General features: G+C 39.1%; 1 protein-coding gene and 1 pseudogene across 1 annotated transcript in view; one reads left to right on the top strand and one right to left on the bottom strand.

Annotated features, from left to right (window-relative positions):
• The window catches only part of PKP2 (plakophilin 2), a 78,609-nt gene extending 71,612 nt beyond the window's left edge, over positions 1 to 6,997 (top strand). The window contains exons 11-13 of the mRNA XM_059080866.2: positions 2,910 to 3,099; positions 5,846 to 5,933; positions 6,056 to 6,997. Of these exons, the coding sequence (XP_058936849.1) occupies positions 2,910 to 3,099; positions 5,846 to 5,933; positions 6,056 to 6,124 (347 nt within the window). The 3' untranslated portion in view covers positions 6,125 to 6,997. The remainder of the gene's footprint in view (positions 1 to 2,909; positions 3,100 to 5,845; positions 5,934 to 6,055) is intronic.
• The window catches only part of LOC131766497 (very-long-chain (3R)-3-hydroxyacyl-CoA dehydratase 1 pseudogene), a 49,358-nt pseudogene that overhangs the window by 14,535 nt on the left and 20,266 nt on the right, over positions 1 to 14,557 (bottom strand).

Genomic DNA, 14,557 nt, shown 5'->3' with positions numbered 1-14,557 from the left:
GACATTTTTCAGTGAATCTGAAAGAAACCTTGCCAAAGGCACTGTCTCAAAATTATGAACGTGTTCTTCTCATTGTCTTTCATGGACTTTTGCGCTGCACTTCAATCAGGTGTATTATCCTTTGACTTTTTTTTTTTCTCAAATGAAATGTTAAGTCCATCTTTAGAGCATAGCTGATGAGAAGCACTGCTCTCTGCATAGTGCCTATGCCTCCAGGGCAGAAATGCTATTGTCTCAAGTTCCACAGTCCTCCAGCTGTTGGAACAATACAGCTGTAGCCCCACAACTTATATAAGGTGATTTCACTGATCAACCTCCCCTCGTTTTAAGGACAATCGTGAGAAGAGGCTTCAGCAAGATAAATGCAGTTTTTGAATTCCAAATTGGCTTTATGTCAAATATGTAATTTGAGTAAAAGTACTTGTGTTGATTCACGGTATTAATAGCCAGGAATAAATGAAAATCAGTTTGAAATACAAGCTTTGTGTTTTTCATGAGAGATTTCTAAGCCAAGTAAAACTTTCCATGGGCTGACCTGGAATGAAGTCATCACATTTCACTTAGATTTACAGAAATAAACTTGAAAGATATTTTCTTAAACACTTGAAGATAGGCAACTTAGCATGGTGACACCATAACAGGTCTCATGCAGAAGACACTGGTCTGCATCCTATAATGTTACTTTGCCACGTCACCTTGGATAGTCATTTAACTGCCCTAAACCGAATGAAATTAGTAATCACTACAGAACAGTGTTTTTCCAGGGATCAGATAACATAATGTATGTGCAAGCACCAGCATTAACTAAAATCTCCTTCAATAATATGACATTGAGCTATAACCCTCCATATCATGATAGGGCCTTTGATTTTATATTTCATTATTAAAGATCTAACTTCGTCTCAAAGTGGATGTATTTACTCAGGCCCACAGGGGTGTGTGTGTGTGTGTGTGTGTGTGTGTGTGTGTAGAAAGACGGAATGACCCCTCCTTTACTGTACTACAGTGTTTAACTTTGTCGATATAAACAGTTATACTACTCTTCTGAGAAAAACAAACATGATCTAAAATGTTAGAGACTCTAACTTCTCTTAATTCTCACTCCCCCTCAGACATAACCCAAACTTTCGACCTTAAAATTGATCTGTAGAAATTGGACGTTCTTGTCGGTCATACTGAGGGAGGAGAGGTGGAACTCACTCAGCAGGATCAGTCTCCTGTGGGCAGCCAGGTCTCAGCCAGCCATTGATGTACCCTGCAGAGAGATCAGCTGTACATTTTCTGTTGTGATTGTCTCACACTTGTTTTCATGCTGTCGACCTAAATTCAGCAAAAGGAATACTCAGGTCCTCAAGGCCTTTCATTCTGTGGTTTAACTTACTAAAAGGAGGAAGCCTTCTGGTATTTACTCACATCTGCGAAGAGCTTACTATGTGCAGGGAACTGTGATACAGTTAGCACATGGTAACTCATTTAATCCCTCAAAACAGTCCTGTGAAGTAAATACCATTATTATTCCATTTTACAAATTGGGAAAATGCAGCATAAAGAGGTTAAGTAACTTACCCAGACCACACAGCCATGAAGTGGCAGAGACAAGACTAAAACTTAAAAAAGTGTAGCTTCAGAGACTGAGCTCTGAGCTCCTAACACTATGCCACGATGCCTGGACAACATTGGAAAAGGAAGTGTTCAGGCCTTTGAGCAGAAGGTGTGTTTCCTGTCAATCAGGTCCAGGTGTTATCAAAGGAAGACATATGGTTCCGTTCCTTTTACTGAGTACCTCTCTATTTTAGGCATAGTGATCGATGCTGGAAATCCAGAAATGAGTACAATAACTGTCCTCAAGCAACTCATGGCTCCATTTGGAATTCAGACAGGCACATAACTAATTACAGTCCGGTATCAGAGAGAGAAGTGCATTTCAAGGTGTCACATAAACTCAGATGAAGAAAATAAAATTAGGCAGAAGTATTTGTACAAAGCAATAGAAGCATGCTCTCTATCTTTCAAGGAGAGTCCAAAGTAGTTACAGGAAAAAAAAAACATACATGGAAAGAATTTTGCAAAATATCAAGTATAAATTCATATTGCCCGAAATATATACCATAGGATGAAGTATAATGACATCATCAAATATTAATACCTCTCTTGTTACTACAGAAAAAGCTAAACGAAAACCCTATAACCAAGATTTTATATATGTAGTGAAAAAATAAATTTTAAATAGTTTCTTTACCTTTTTAAAAAAATAACGGTTATTTACGTATTAAAGAAACTTTGGGCAGTACAGATAATTTTTTTTTTAATATTTTTAAGTCACCATTAATACTATTGTAGAAGAACAAGGGCTGTTACTGTTTTAGTGTATTTCTTCTCAGGTTTCTTGTATATGTGTTTGTCCTTTAAGTATACCAGTTATTTTCACATAGAATATTAACAGATATTTTCTTGTTATTATACATGCTTCATAGATATGTTTTGGGGTTCATAATATTCTTTGCAGATGTGCTTTAGTTAATCATATTCATATTATTTTGGGATGTTTAGGCTTTGTAAAATTTTTCATGATATATATATATATATAATACTATCATAAAGATCTCTGCTTTTACCATTTTTAAAGTGATGTCTTCAGGATGAATTCTCAAAAATGGAAATACTGAATCAAAAAATGTGAAAATTTTTGACATTTCTGTCAAATTGCTTTCTGGAAAGATCTCCAGTGCACTGAGCACAAAGTATCATCTTTTTAAAAATTTTTTTTTTCTTTTGGTAATTTGAGTATTAAAGTGTTTACATCCTTCCATATGTTTGTTAACCAAATGTTTCTTCTTAAATGTTATTGGGATCTTGAGGTTAAGGAACAATCTTTTTAATCAAGTGTTCTTTTCTTCTTTCATTTGTAGCCAGAGAAACTCTACCTGATTTGGTTTCCATAATTCCCAACACAGTCCCAAGTACTGATCTTCTCATTGAAACTACAGCCTCTGTCTGTTACACATTGAACAATATAATCCAGAATAGTTACCAGAATGCACGGGATCTTCTGAACACTGGGGGCCTGCAGAAAATTATGGCCATAAGCACAGGTGACACGTAAGTCCTTTAGCATCTGCCTGTCAGCGTCTCCCCTTTCCCCACCACCATTCCCATAGGTAAATAATGCAGTTGTGAATGTCCAGGCATTGAGGGCCATGGGCAACATGGCCAGAAAACAAGATTGTAAAGCCGGGCCAGATCATCTGGTCCAGTCCTTGGTGATCAGGCAAGTGAGAGCTGAATCCACGAAGCCAAGCAGTTGCTCATTCTCTTCTAAAATATCCAGAAATAGTCAAACTCCATAGCGTATCTGGGTCGTGCATTCCAGCATTTTATTGACCTAATGAATTGCTTCCCAGAGCCACAGCTGTGATTTTAAAAGAGAAGAAAGTCAGCAAATTGGAGTCCTATGGACAAGGAATGCCCTTTTCCTCACTTAACTATGTGAAGCGGGGTGTCACCCATTATAGCACGAGGAGGGGGGAAGTAGGAGGCAGCATAACAAGAAATTCTTGCTTTTCTCAGTTTTCTTTATCACATCTCTTCCATCTCTTTTGAAGTAGAAGATTTAATGCACGTCAGTCATCCCACATCCTTGTGTCTGTGTCTTCAAATATTCCCCATTAAAAAAAAAAAAGAAAGGTGAGGAAGAGAATGAAAAACATTGTGTAACCAAATTATTACTGTTAGTTAACTCAGAGTGATGGGATCCCAAGGGGGGTATGAAGATTTTTTTTTTTTTTCTCTTTATATGACTCTGAATTGTTTGACTTGTTAAATAAAGTTAGTTTTGTAAGTAGCCAACAAAGAAAACAAATGTTATTATAGGCCAGTTCTCATGAGTTGCAAAGCCAACGGACTTGACCTGTAGTAGACAAATGTGTGCTTGGCTGCACAGAGGCTAGCATAGGGATCTGTGGTATATCCCGAATGAGCAAAACCCTTCCCCCCACAGCCCCGCCCAATTTAGGCCCCTTGTGCTCTGCGGTTCCCCTCTGGCAAAGCTCCCATGGAAGGAGGGCTACATTCAGAGTCACATGATTAAAAGGAGCCCTAGTTAGAATGTCTGTTTCCCAAAAGCTGGGAATATTTACCTGGTCCCAAGTAGCAGTTGCTCAGCCTTTGTGGAAAGTATGAATTATTTTTTGCTGCAGAGCAGAAACGACTATTCCAAGTAGCCATCCAAACTTCTAACCAAATCTCTGTCAGACAGTATGACTTTAATTATTTGAGTATTCAGACGTAAGAAGCACCTGGGAATACACCATCACTTTTGGAAGTTTCTTGTAGCTTAGAAAATTACAGGGTGTGCTATTCTGTTATTTTTCGTTGCACTGAGTGTCCCATTTGTGAGCCAGTCCTCATATGCCTTGTCTCCAAAAAGGAAAAAAAAATATTCAACAAGGAACTCCTACCAGTTGGGTCTACTGTCTCTTCCTTGCCAGAGTGTTGTATAGCTAACCCATAATTTATGGGCTAGCCTGATAACCAGTCACCATTTACATTTCATCTTTGAATAAATGAGTTCCAAGTGCCAAGCAACCAACTTATGAACAAACTTCATGACTCTAACACCCTTGCAATTTAAGAACTTACAATTTTAAATATTAGAGAGCCACAGCTTTCATGGATTTATTAGTACTCCAGTTATTAGCAAGTGACTCTGAAAAGTCCCTGAGGTACTAAAAAAAATCTGTAAGGTGCCAATTTAACTTATCTTCCCTACACTGCTGGTATGAAAGAAAAGGTCTTTTAGCTATCAAATGAGCACAGCATGGGCTTCTTCATACAGCTTTGCATTCTCTATTCTTGGTTGCATGCTTACAAACTCCTATGATAGGAAAAATAAAATCTTTGTTTGTTTGTTAAAAGAAAAAATGCAGCCATGTGCTAATTCAAGTGATGGAAGAGAGAGAGACCTAAGAAAGCACTGATCCTTAGCCAGAAACAAGAAGTTTGAGACAAATTTTAAAGCAGAACATCAAAAACTAAGTACATATAAAAATAATAATAAGAAGAAAGTTTTTTTTAAAAAGTAAGGGGACTTCCCTGGTAGCCCAGTGGTTAAGACTCCAAGCTTCCAATGCAGGGGGCACATGTTCGATCCCTGGTCGGGGAACTAAGATCCCACATGCCATGCAGCATGGCCAAAAAAAAAAGTAAGTACAATGTCAAATTCAGTGCGGACTTGGATTTATAACAGGAGCACACTTTCTATTTGCTATATACAAAAACATAAATTTTGAAACTGTATTAAAATAACAGTTGCTCCAGTAAGAATTTTTTGATTAACTTGAAATTAATTAATTTGAAAACGGTACATAACCCCTACATTCATGGAGTCACTAAGTCTAAGAGTTATACATATTTTTCAATCATACTTTCATGCGTTTGTACTCTATAAATATGCGTTATACAAGTATTTTCTAAAAATATATAATATAAATGTACAAGTATATTTACAAAATAAAATGTATAAATTTTATTATATAAATAAATTCAAGAAATTATAAAACTCTAAGAATATATGCCTTATAAATATCAGGAATTTGCTTTATAAACTATTTGTTAGCACTTTACTAGTGGTTTGAAAAGATTTTTATGAAAAAAACAAAAGCACCAACGTGGCCCCTGGCCTCCTAAAGCTCACCATCTCATCTCTTGTCATGGTGAGTGGCCTGACTTAATGGATGGTTCCTGAGTGACAGCAATTAAAGAAGATTTACAGAACGTCCAAAGACAGCATCCAGAAGCCTTGTACTTTCTCACTGATCTCCAAAAAATGTCCTTTTCTTCTTTTCAGCTATGCTTCCAACAAAGCAAGTAAAGCTGCTTCTGTTCTCCTATATTCTCTGTGGACCCACACAGAGCTCCATAATGCCTACAAGAAGGTAAGAATGCTAAAAAGAGCCAGATAATAATGACTTGAGCCTGGTGAGAAGTCACTAAAAACTGCATTTTCTGGTGTGAAGATGTTGTTGACCTTTCACATTTTTGTTTGCTTATTCCAAAGGCTCAGTTTAAGAAGACAGATTTTGTCAACAGCCAGACTGCCAAAGCCTACCACTCCCTGAAAGACTGAGGAACATGAAAAAGTGCCCTCAGAAATATGAACCTCATCATTCTCAGTCACAAAAAGCCCCAAAGGAAAACACCTATTTTTCTACTTCCCAGCCCAAGAAACTTCAAAAAAGCATGTCCTATTTCTATCCTTTTCTATTTTCATGGTCCCCAGAATCCAGAAAACAAATAATCAAAATATAATTTTATTAGTTTTCCAGAGGACATTTGCAAGTTTGCCACCAGTAGATACTGGCAACAGGCTCGATTTTACCCTCTACAAATAGTGGTCTTTTTGATCAGGGCTGACGGTGTATGTCCTAATGGAATCAAAATGTGAATTCATGTGGAATGGACGTTAACAGAATAAATAAGGAAGGAAGCTGCTGTATTACTAGGATTTTAAAAGTTTGATTTACATTTATATTCCTTTTCTGGTTTCCATGTTTTGTCACTCACATGCACGTTGCTTCACCATTGAGCCATGAGTGTATTGCTCTGCAGTGTTGAAACAGAATGGAAACAACAAGAAATATTTGTGGGGTTATCCAGGCGAAAATGTAATGACAAAACTACTTGTTTGTTTACTTTGTGCTTGTTTTTATCCTCTTGATTTTTTTTCTCTGATTTTCAACGAACTTAAGAAATTTAGATCACAGAACATGCATGACTATAAGGAAAAGAAATTGAAAGGAAGTGATCATAGCAAATTTAAAAATCTCTTCTACAGAGGCTTCCCTGGTGGCGCAGTGGTTGAGAGTCCGCCTGCCCATGCAGGGGACACGGGTTCGTGCCCCGGTCCGGGAAGATACCACATGCTGCGGAGCCTGCGTGTCTGGAGCCTGTGCTCCTCCGCAGCAGGAGAGGCGACAACAGTGAGAGGCCCGCGTACCGCAAAAAAAAAAAAAAAAAAAAAAAAAAAAACCTTTTCTACAGAGAAAGTCAACTATGGTTATGAAATTCAGTGTTCCCTCAAAATCTGAATGAGTAGGATTTTTACTCAAGGAAATACTTCATCTATAATAACACCATTAAATGCAAATCTCTTCTGACAATAGCATTCAGTATAATATATTTCCGGGACTTCCCCAGCCACTGCAATGGGCTGGTAGAAGAATGGAATCTACTGTTTGGCTACAAAAGAAACCTAGGCCTCTCAGACTACTGGACCAGCCAGGGCCCTGAAAACACAGCTCATTTTTTTTTTTTTTTGCGATACGTGGGCCTCTCACTGTTGTGGCCTCTCCCGTTGCAGAGCACAGGCTCCGGACGCGCAGGCTCAGCGGCCATGGCTCACGGGCCCAGCCGCTCCGCGGCATGTGGGATCTTCCCAGACCGGGGCACGAACCTGCGTCCCCTGTATCGGTAGGCAGAATCTCAACCACTGCGCCACCAGGGAAGCCCCACAGCTCATTTTAATGAAGTACATTATCAACCAGCCCTACTTTGCCCAACATTTAAAAAATAGAGCCACTAAACTCATGTGGCCTTCCTTAGGCCATTATTTTAAGTCAAGGAAAAGCTAGGGAAAAAAATGAAGTTACCTTGAGGAAAAATGTGTCTAGGCCGTCCAGAAATGATACGAGAAATACTAATGTTTTAAAGTTGACAACATCTGCTGTTGAAGGGAGTCTATATTAAGTGTTATTTTAACTAGGCTGTGATTAATACCATTCAGATAGAATTAGTCTTCTTAACCATAATTCTGTTATATTTTGCTTTAAAAAAAAAAAAATCTGACAATATCTGTTGTAAGAAAGTAAGAAGGAAAAAAATCCTTCAGCTCCTTTTGGCCAGAAAAGTGTAATAGGAAATAAATTGCCACTTTCAATTTGAATGTGTACTTAAGTGTTTATTACATTTGTTTTGTTCTGTTCTGTTTGGCCACACAGCTTGTGGGATCTTAGCTCCCCAACCAGGGATCAAACCCGAGCCTACAGCAGTGAAAGCACCAAGTCTTAACTACTGGACCACCAAGGAATTCCCAAAGTCTTTATTATATTTGGAACTTAAAATTTTTTCAATTTCAAAAGCTCAAAGGAGAAGACTTAGGTTACTAACCTAGTTCAAAATGAAATTATTTAGATACCAATTTTTAAAATACTGAAGAGAGAAATTATATCTCCTTTATCAGAATTCTGATGATAAGCATTTGGAGTATATTTATTCCTCCAGAGAATTAATGTATATTCAAGAAGTTTCTGTGTTTTTAAGACATTAGTAGAGCCTTCAATAATATTAAACACAAAATGAGGCAAAAATAACATTGCCTGCCTTGGTATCTGTGTATCTCTGACTTATTTGTGTATCTTGGTATATGTGGTATGATTGACATGACATAAATTCAACTTTAATTACTAAGGGTTTAATACTTTGTAATTGCTGTATTTCTTCCCTAATTAGTCCTAAATTCTTTACCAAGAAACACGTCCTATAAGAAAGATGGGACTAGCTAGTGACTAAAACATGTAAAAATGGAGAGACATACAAATCTAGGTATTGCTAGGTTTCAGTAAATTGAGTGGGTCTGTGAGCATGAAAAGATAGACTATGCCTGATCCCTATGTCCTGCTTTGTCCCTTTGTTTACAAAAACCTCACTTTACTTTCTATGAACACTTCTGAGGGAGGTCCTTATGCAGTTGAATATCACTTTTTTAAAATAAAATTATTTTATTTATATTTATTTTTGGCTGCGTTGGGTCTTCGTTGCTGTGCACGGGCTTTCTCTAGTTGCGGCGAGCGGGGGCTACTCTTTGTTGCAGTGCGCAGGCTTCTCATTGCGGTGTCTTCTTTCGTTGTGGAGCACGGGCTCTAGGTGCGCGGGCTTCAGCAGTTGTGGCCCTTGGGCTCAGTAGTTGTGGCTCACGGGCTTAGTTGCTCCGCATGTGGCATCCTCCCGGACCAGGGCTCAAACCCATGTCCCCTGCATTGCAGGCAGATTCTTAACCACTGTGCCACCAGGGAAGTGCCCTGAATATCACTTTTGATCACAGGTCTATACACAAAGCTTTTTTTCTTTTCTATGTGTCCCAGACTACCCATGTCATCAGAGGAACAAAGGGACTGAGCTGGGACTCTGCATGCATTTGTGTTAAGAGATCTAAAGGCCTTGCTGCCTTGTCAAGAATTCTTAATGATCTTCTGGAATATGGGAGGTTGCTGCCCTGGATTTCTATCAAATGAAAAACATTTTATACCAGATGGAAAAAAAACCAAAGGGTTATCTGATAAGATAAAGAGGGGATTAACATGTCAAATGGGAAAATAAGCAGCATGAGTAGATAAACCACTTTAAAACCAATTTTATCACCCTATGAAGAAGCAGTTCCTTAGAAGAAAGAAGGAAATGCTGGGGGAGAAATATATATATATATATACACACACATATATGTTTAAATATATAAATAATCTGTATATATATTTTTAATATATATTGAAACATATATGTGTATATATATGTAATTTATATACTATAGTTACAAATGAAATTTCCTCTGAATAAAATATATAATGAAGGCACTGCATTGGAATGAGGAGGACTTCAGTATGTGTGTACTTTGAACAAAATTTGCAGAAGCCTTGAATCACAGAATCTGAGGATTAGGAGGGAATTTAGAGGGCATCTGGTCATGTCCTCTTTAGAGTATCTTCTTGTATCATAAAAGACTCAGTTCTTATTAAAGTAACAGAGAAGAAAAACATGCAATCATTCATTCAACTAATGCCTGACATGACCCTGTAACTGGCCTATCTTCAGATTCAGTAACTGTTGCATTTTAAAGTATTCGTTGTGGAAGTGAAAATAGATTAAAAAGGAAACAAACTCTTCGAAACAAAACTTGGCTTTAGATTTAATGTTTTATTTATAGTGGAAATGACAGTTTCATCTCTTGTGAAATAAGCTTCAACCCTTTAAGAACTGTAACTGAAAGGAAAACTCTCTTTTTATGATCTATTCAGAAAGAGAGACCAAAATGCCACACATTGGCATAAAAGTTGTTTAAAATATGTTAAGGGAAAGCATTTTGAAAGTCATAGGGAGACACAAAGAACCCGGCAATATCCAGCCTGGAAGAAGGGTGTTGTGTTATCTGTCTTTAAATATCTGAGAGACCACGGTGTAGAAGATGACACAGTCTTCCTCTGACAGAGTAGAGGACAGACCAGGGTCAGTAGGCAGAGGCTTGTGTGACTGGCTTTGACTGAACAAGAGTGGACATATGTTGACACTTGTCACAGCCTCCTCATGAAGTATGTACTTCTTTTTTTTTTTTAATACATTTTACACATGAAAATAACCTGAAGCAGAGAAAGGTTAGGTCACATTCCAAAGCTGCACAGCTAGCAAGTGCAGAGGGGCCAGGTGGGATGGCTTCTGGGTTCCCTGGGAGCCAAGAACGCAAGACTCAGGTCTCTGTGCTGGGGGAACGTGGGGCTCTCTTTGGCTTGTCTCTTGGCGAGTTAAGAGGACAGTCTGACATAATGGTTAAGAGGATTGATTCTAGGATCAGCCAGCCTGAACTCAAATTGTGACTGTTCTACTTACTGGGAGGGTAAGGGTAAGGGTTAGGGTTAAGGTTAGGGTTAGTTGGGGGAAGTTTCTCACTTCTCAGACAGGTTGGTTCAATTAAAAGCCCAGCCTTCCCCCCCAGCCATGCATTTTGTACACCCACAGTGTATACACATACTGATCCATCCCTCAGAGGGCCAGGTAGAAATGAGCAAAATCAATATGGCCCAGACAAGTGTTGCTGAAAGTCTGTTCTTCAGAACACAAGTTCTTTGGGAGTATTTATAAGTGTTACGTGAAAAGAAATATCCCATACTTGAAGTCTGAAAAGGGCTGAGTTATACAAATACTGAAAGAATCTGGATTACAAGACTTCTCAGAGCCCCTAACATGCAGCGTACACTGTGAACTCTCCAAGAAGGGCTAGAGTATGCTGCATGTCACAAACCTTTGGTTGAATCAGTAAACCCCTTTTTTCCTAAATGATTCTTGAAGCTGTGCTTCTGTTGTAAACATTGTGACCAGCAGTGATCTGAGCCATAGTCAAGAGAAGAAAAGGCATTTATATGGTTCACAGTCTAGCCCAGTTCATCTTGCTAAAGCCTGGACTGCTAGTAAACCATACCTGGGCTTAGTCATGATTTAGTAAAATCTGAAAATCAGCTACTTCAATAGATTTAGGACTAGTTCCGGAACATTTTGTCTCATTCCCACCTGGAGTGCTACATCTGTGGATGGGAAGGTAACTCAGGAGGTACGTTATTAGCCCAGAGAAGCAGGCTGAGACAGCGACAGACATTCTTACATCTGGCTGATCAGACCTCATAAATCCCACTTCAAGAAGCAGTTAAATCTCTCAGAAGCCTGAATTTTGCTTGTAGCTGCTAACACACATCTGGCAAGGGATAAAAATCAAGTCCAAATTGTTGCAGATTTTCTTAGAACCATTGCAGTATGTTCTTCCCAGTAACAGTGTTTTGGGTGTTTTCTTGTTTTGGAAAGGAAGTTAGGGGTATCCATTTTCAATTAGGATATCTTTCAACATACATATATTGAGCACTTGTTCCTGGAGCTGAGGACCAGTGAGATGTACTGAGGAAGCACTCACAGCTCTTCGTGAAACTGACTTCACTGTGACTGTTTCACAGTTTACAATGCCCTTTGCTTCACCTGGGAAATGAAAAGTCATAACTGTGTGGTGAGGGTTAAGGCGCTCTAGACCTGCACAGGTCTTCTGGAATAGATCTCTCTCATAAAACAAGAAATGGTTAGAGTGAGAAGCAGAGAATTATTAAGAAAATACCTTGGGGCTTCCCTGATGGCACAGTGGTTAAGAATCCGCCTGCCAATGCAGGGGACACGGGTTCAAGCCCTCGTCCGGGAAGATCCCACATGCCGCAGAGCAACTAAGCCCATGCGCCACAACTACTGAGCCTGCACTCTAGAGCCCGCGAGCCACAACTACTGAGCCTATGTGCCGCAACTACTGAAGTCCGCGTGCCTAGAGCCCGTGCTCTGCATCAAAAGAAGCCACTGCAATGAGAAGCCCGCGCACCGCAACGGAGTAGCTCCCACTTACCGCAACTAGAGAAAGCCCTCGTGCAGCTATGAAGACCCAAAGCAGCCAAAAATAAAATAAATTAAATAAATAAATCTTTTTAAAAAGAAAATACCTTTATTTTTAGCCAGAAGGGGTTGTCAGAATTGACACTCCTGTAATAAGAGTGCACGAAAATTCTAATGTTTTGAAAATTGACAAAATTTATTTTCCTCAGGAACTTGTTTCTTTTACTCCTTGCTCAAATTGGAGATTTTTGCTGTCCTAAATTTAAAAGACGTAAGTAATCTATTTTAGTGGTACTGTCAAAACAGCTTTTTTTGAGAGAATTAGGTGTGAACGTATTAAATAGCATATTAACATACTCCAACTTTTGGTGGCTCATCTCTAAAATGACCCAATTCTTCATCTCATGTTGTGTTTCTCCTGTTTTAGCTTATCGCTTAAGATGCTTCATTTGCAGTTGAGTAAGAAGAAAGTCCAACTCAAAATGGCTTAGGTAATAAATGATTTTTGCCTAAGGAACAGGAACATCAGGTTTAGACTCAGGTTTGGTTATTTCAGCAGTTCATTGAGGTCATCAGGAACTCAGATTCTGGGACTTCCCTGGTGGTCCTGTGGGTAACACTCTGCTCTCCCGCTGAGGGGGCCCGGGTTTGATCCCCGGTCGGGGAACTAGACCCCACAGGCATGCCAAAACTAAAGATCCCGCATGCCGCAACTAGGACCGGGCACAGCCAAAATAAATAAATGAATATTTTTTTTTAAAAGAGAGAACTCAGATTCCTTTCATCTTTCTGCTGTCATCCTTACCATATTAAGTTTTGTCTCCAGGTTGATTTCTTCATGTTGACAAAATGGTTGCAGCAACTCCAAACATCTCATCTTCACAGAGCCATGTCCAAAGGCCAGAAAGGTAAACATTCCTTTCTTGCATTCTTTTTTTTTTTTAACAAAAAAAAGTTTCCCAGAAGCTTCCATCAGACATCCCTCATTTCATATTGCCCAGAATTACATCACACATCCATTCCTAAATCAATTCCTGGTGAGAAAAATGAAACTACTATTCCTTTCTCTTTTTTAATAAATTTATTATTTTAAAAAATATTTATTTATTTATTTGGCTGTGCCAGGTCTTAGTTGCAGCACACGCGATCTTTTTTGTGGCGTGCAAGATCTTTAGTTCTGGCATGCGGGATCTTTTAGTTTCAGCACGCAGGATCTAGTTCCCTGACCAGGGATGGAACTCGGGCCCCCTGCATTGGGAGCACGGAGTCTTAACCACTGGATCACCAGGGAAGTCCCTACTATTCCTTTCTTAAACCAATCATATTTCACCGAAGGCAGGGGCTACCTTCCCTGAGACTCATGAATGGTGAATACTTCAACAAAGTCAGTGTATAATTGAGCAAGGAAAAAGGGGGCTGCAGAATAGTCAACCAACATTGCCTGCCCTATGTAGAGACACTCAAAGAAAAAAGAATTAAACATTTTTTAGCAAACTGATTTCATTTGACTTATAAGACAACTGTTCTTTCAAATGCTGCAGGTAAAAGAGCAAGTTTATCTACTATGGCTGTTGCATTGCATTTAGGACGAAGTCCTTGAAGCTTTTTGGTTAAAAAATGATAGAGCTAGGAACTGCAGTTAAGCGAATAATCATGATCTCAAGGAGAACAATGAAAGATGATGCCCAACTGAACTGTAGAGGTAGAATAAAATCATTTCAGAAACTACTGTGCCTCTTTTTCATTCTCTCCTTTTCTTGACATCTGCTATTCCTCACCTTTAACTGCCAATTATGGAACAGAAGTTGTACCTTCATTGACCAAATTACCTTGGAAGAAAGTTGGCGTGAGCTTGAGGTGTTTGGATAAATCTCCAGTTACTTCAATGAGACATTAGTTTAGCTGGGTACAAAGAATTGGGTTTGGATTCTGACTTGACTTCTCAATGGCTGTGTGGCTCTGGGGAGTTACTTTAACTTCCTGAGCGTCAATTTTACCTCATTGGTAAATGGAGTTGAAAGTTATTGATTATAGGCTTGTTGAGGGAATAGACTCAGATGATGTTTTCAAAATGCCTGGCTCCTAGTGATTACTTCCTTTTTGTAGATCCACCTGCTGCCCAGAGGGCCCCAGGCTTCAGTTGCTGCCTTCAGTTTTATTCCTCTGCTTTTTGGTGTCCCAGGGATCATCTTAAAGCAGAAAGCAAACTCCATAGTGGTAAAACAGGAAATGATAGAGGAGGGAGAACCTGTGTGTTGCATTTCCTTGCCCCCTCCAGCCCTTCTTCATGCCACCAGGTTTCGCTTACTGCTCTTCTGCTGACCTGAGACCCACAACCCCACAGTCCCTTATCCTGCCCACTTTTAAACCCAACTCC

The sequence above is a fragment of the Kogia breviceps genome, chromosome 12 (genome assembly GCF_026419965.1).
Source record: "Kogia breviceps isolate mKogBre1 chromosome 12, mKogBre1 haplotype 1, whole genome shotgun sequence".
Lineage (NCBI taxonomy): Eukaryota > Metazoa > Chordata > Mammalia > Artiodactyla > Physeteridae > Kogia > Kogia breviceps.
Note: the sequence above shows the minus strand (reverse complement) of the source record. Positions and strands in the feature narration are given on the sequence as shown.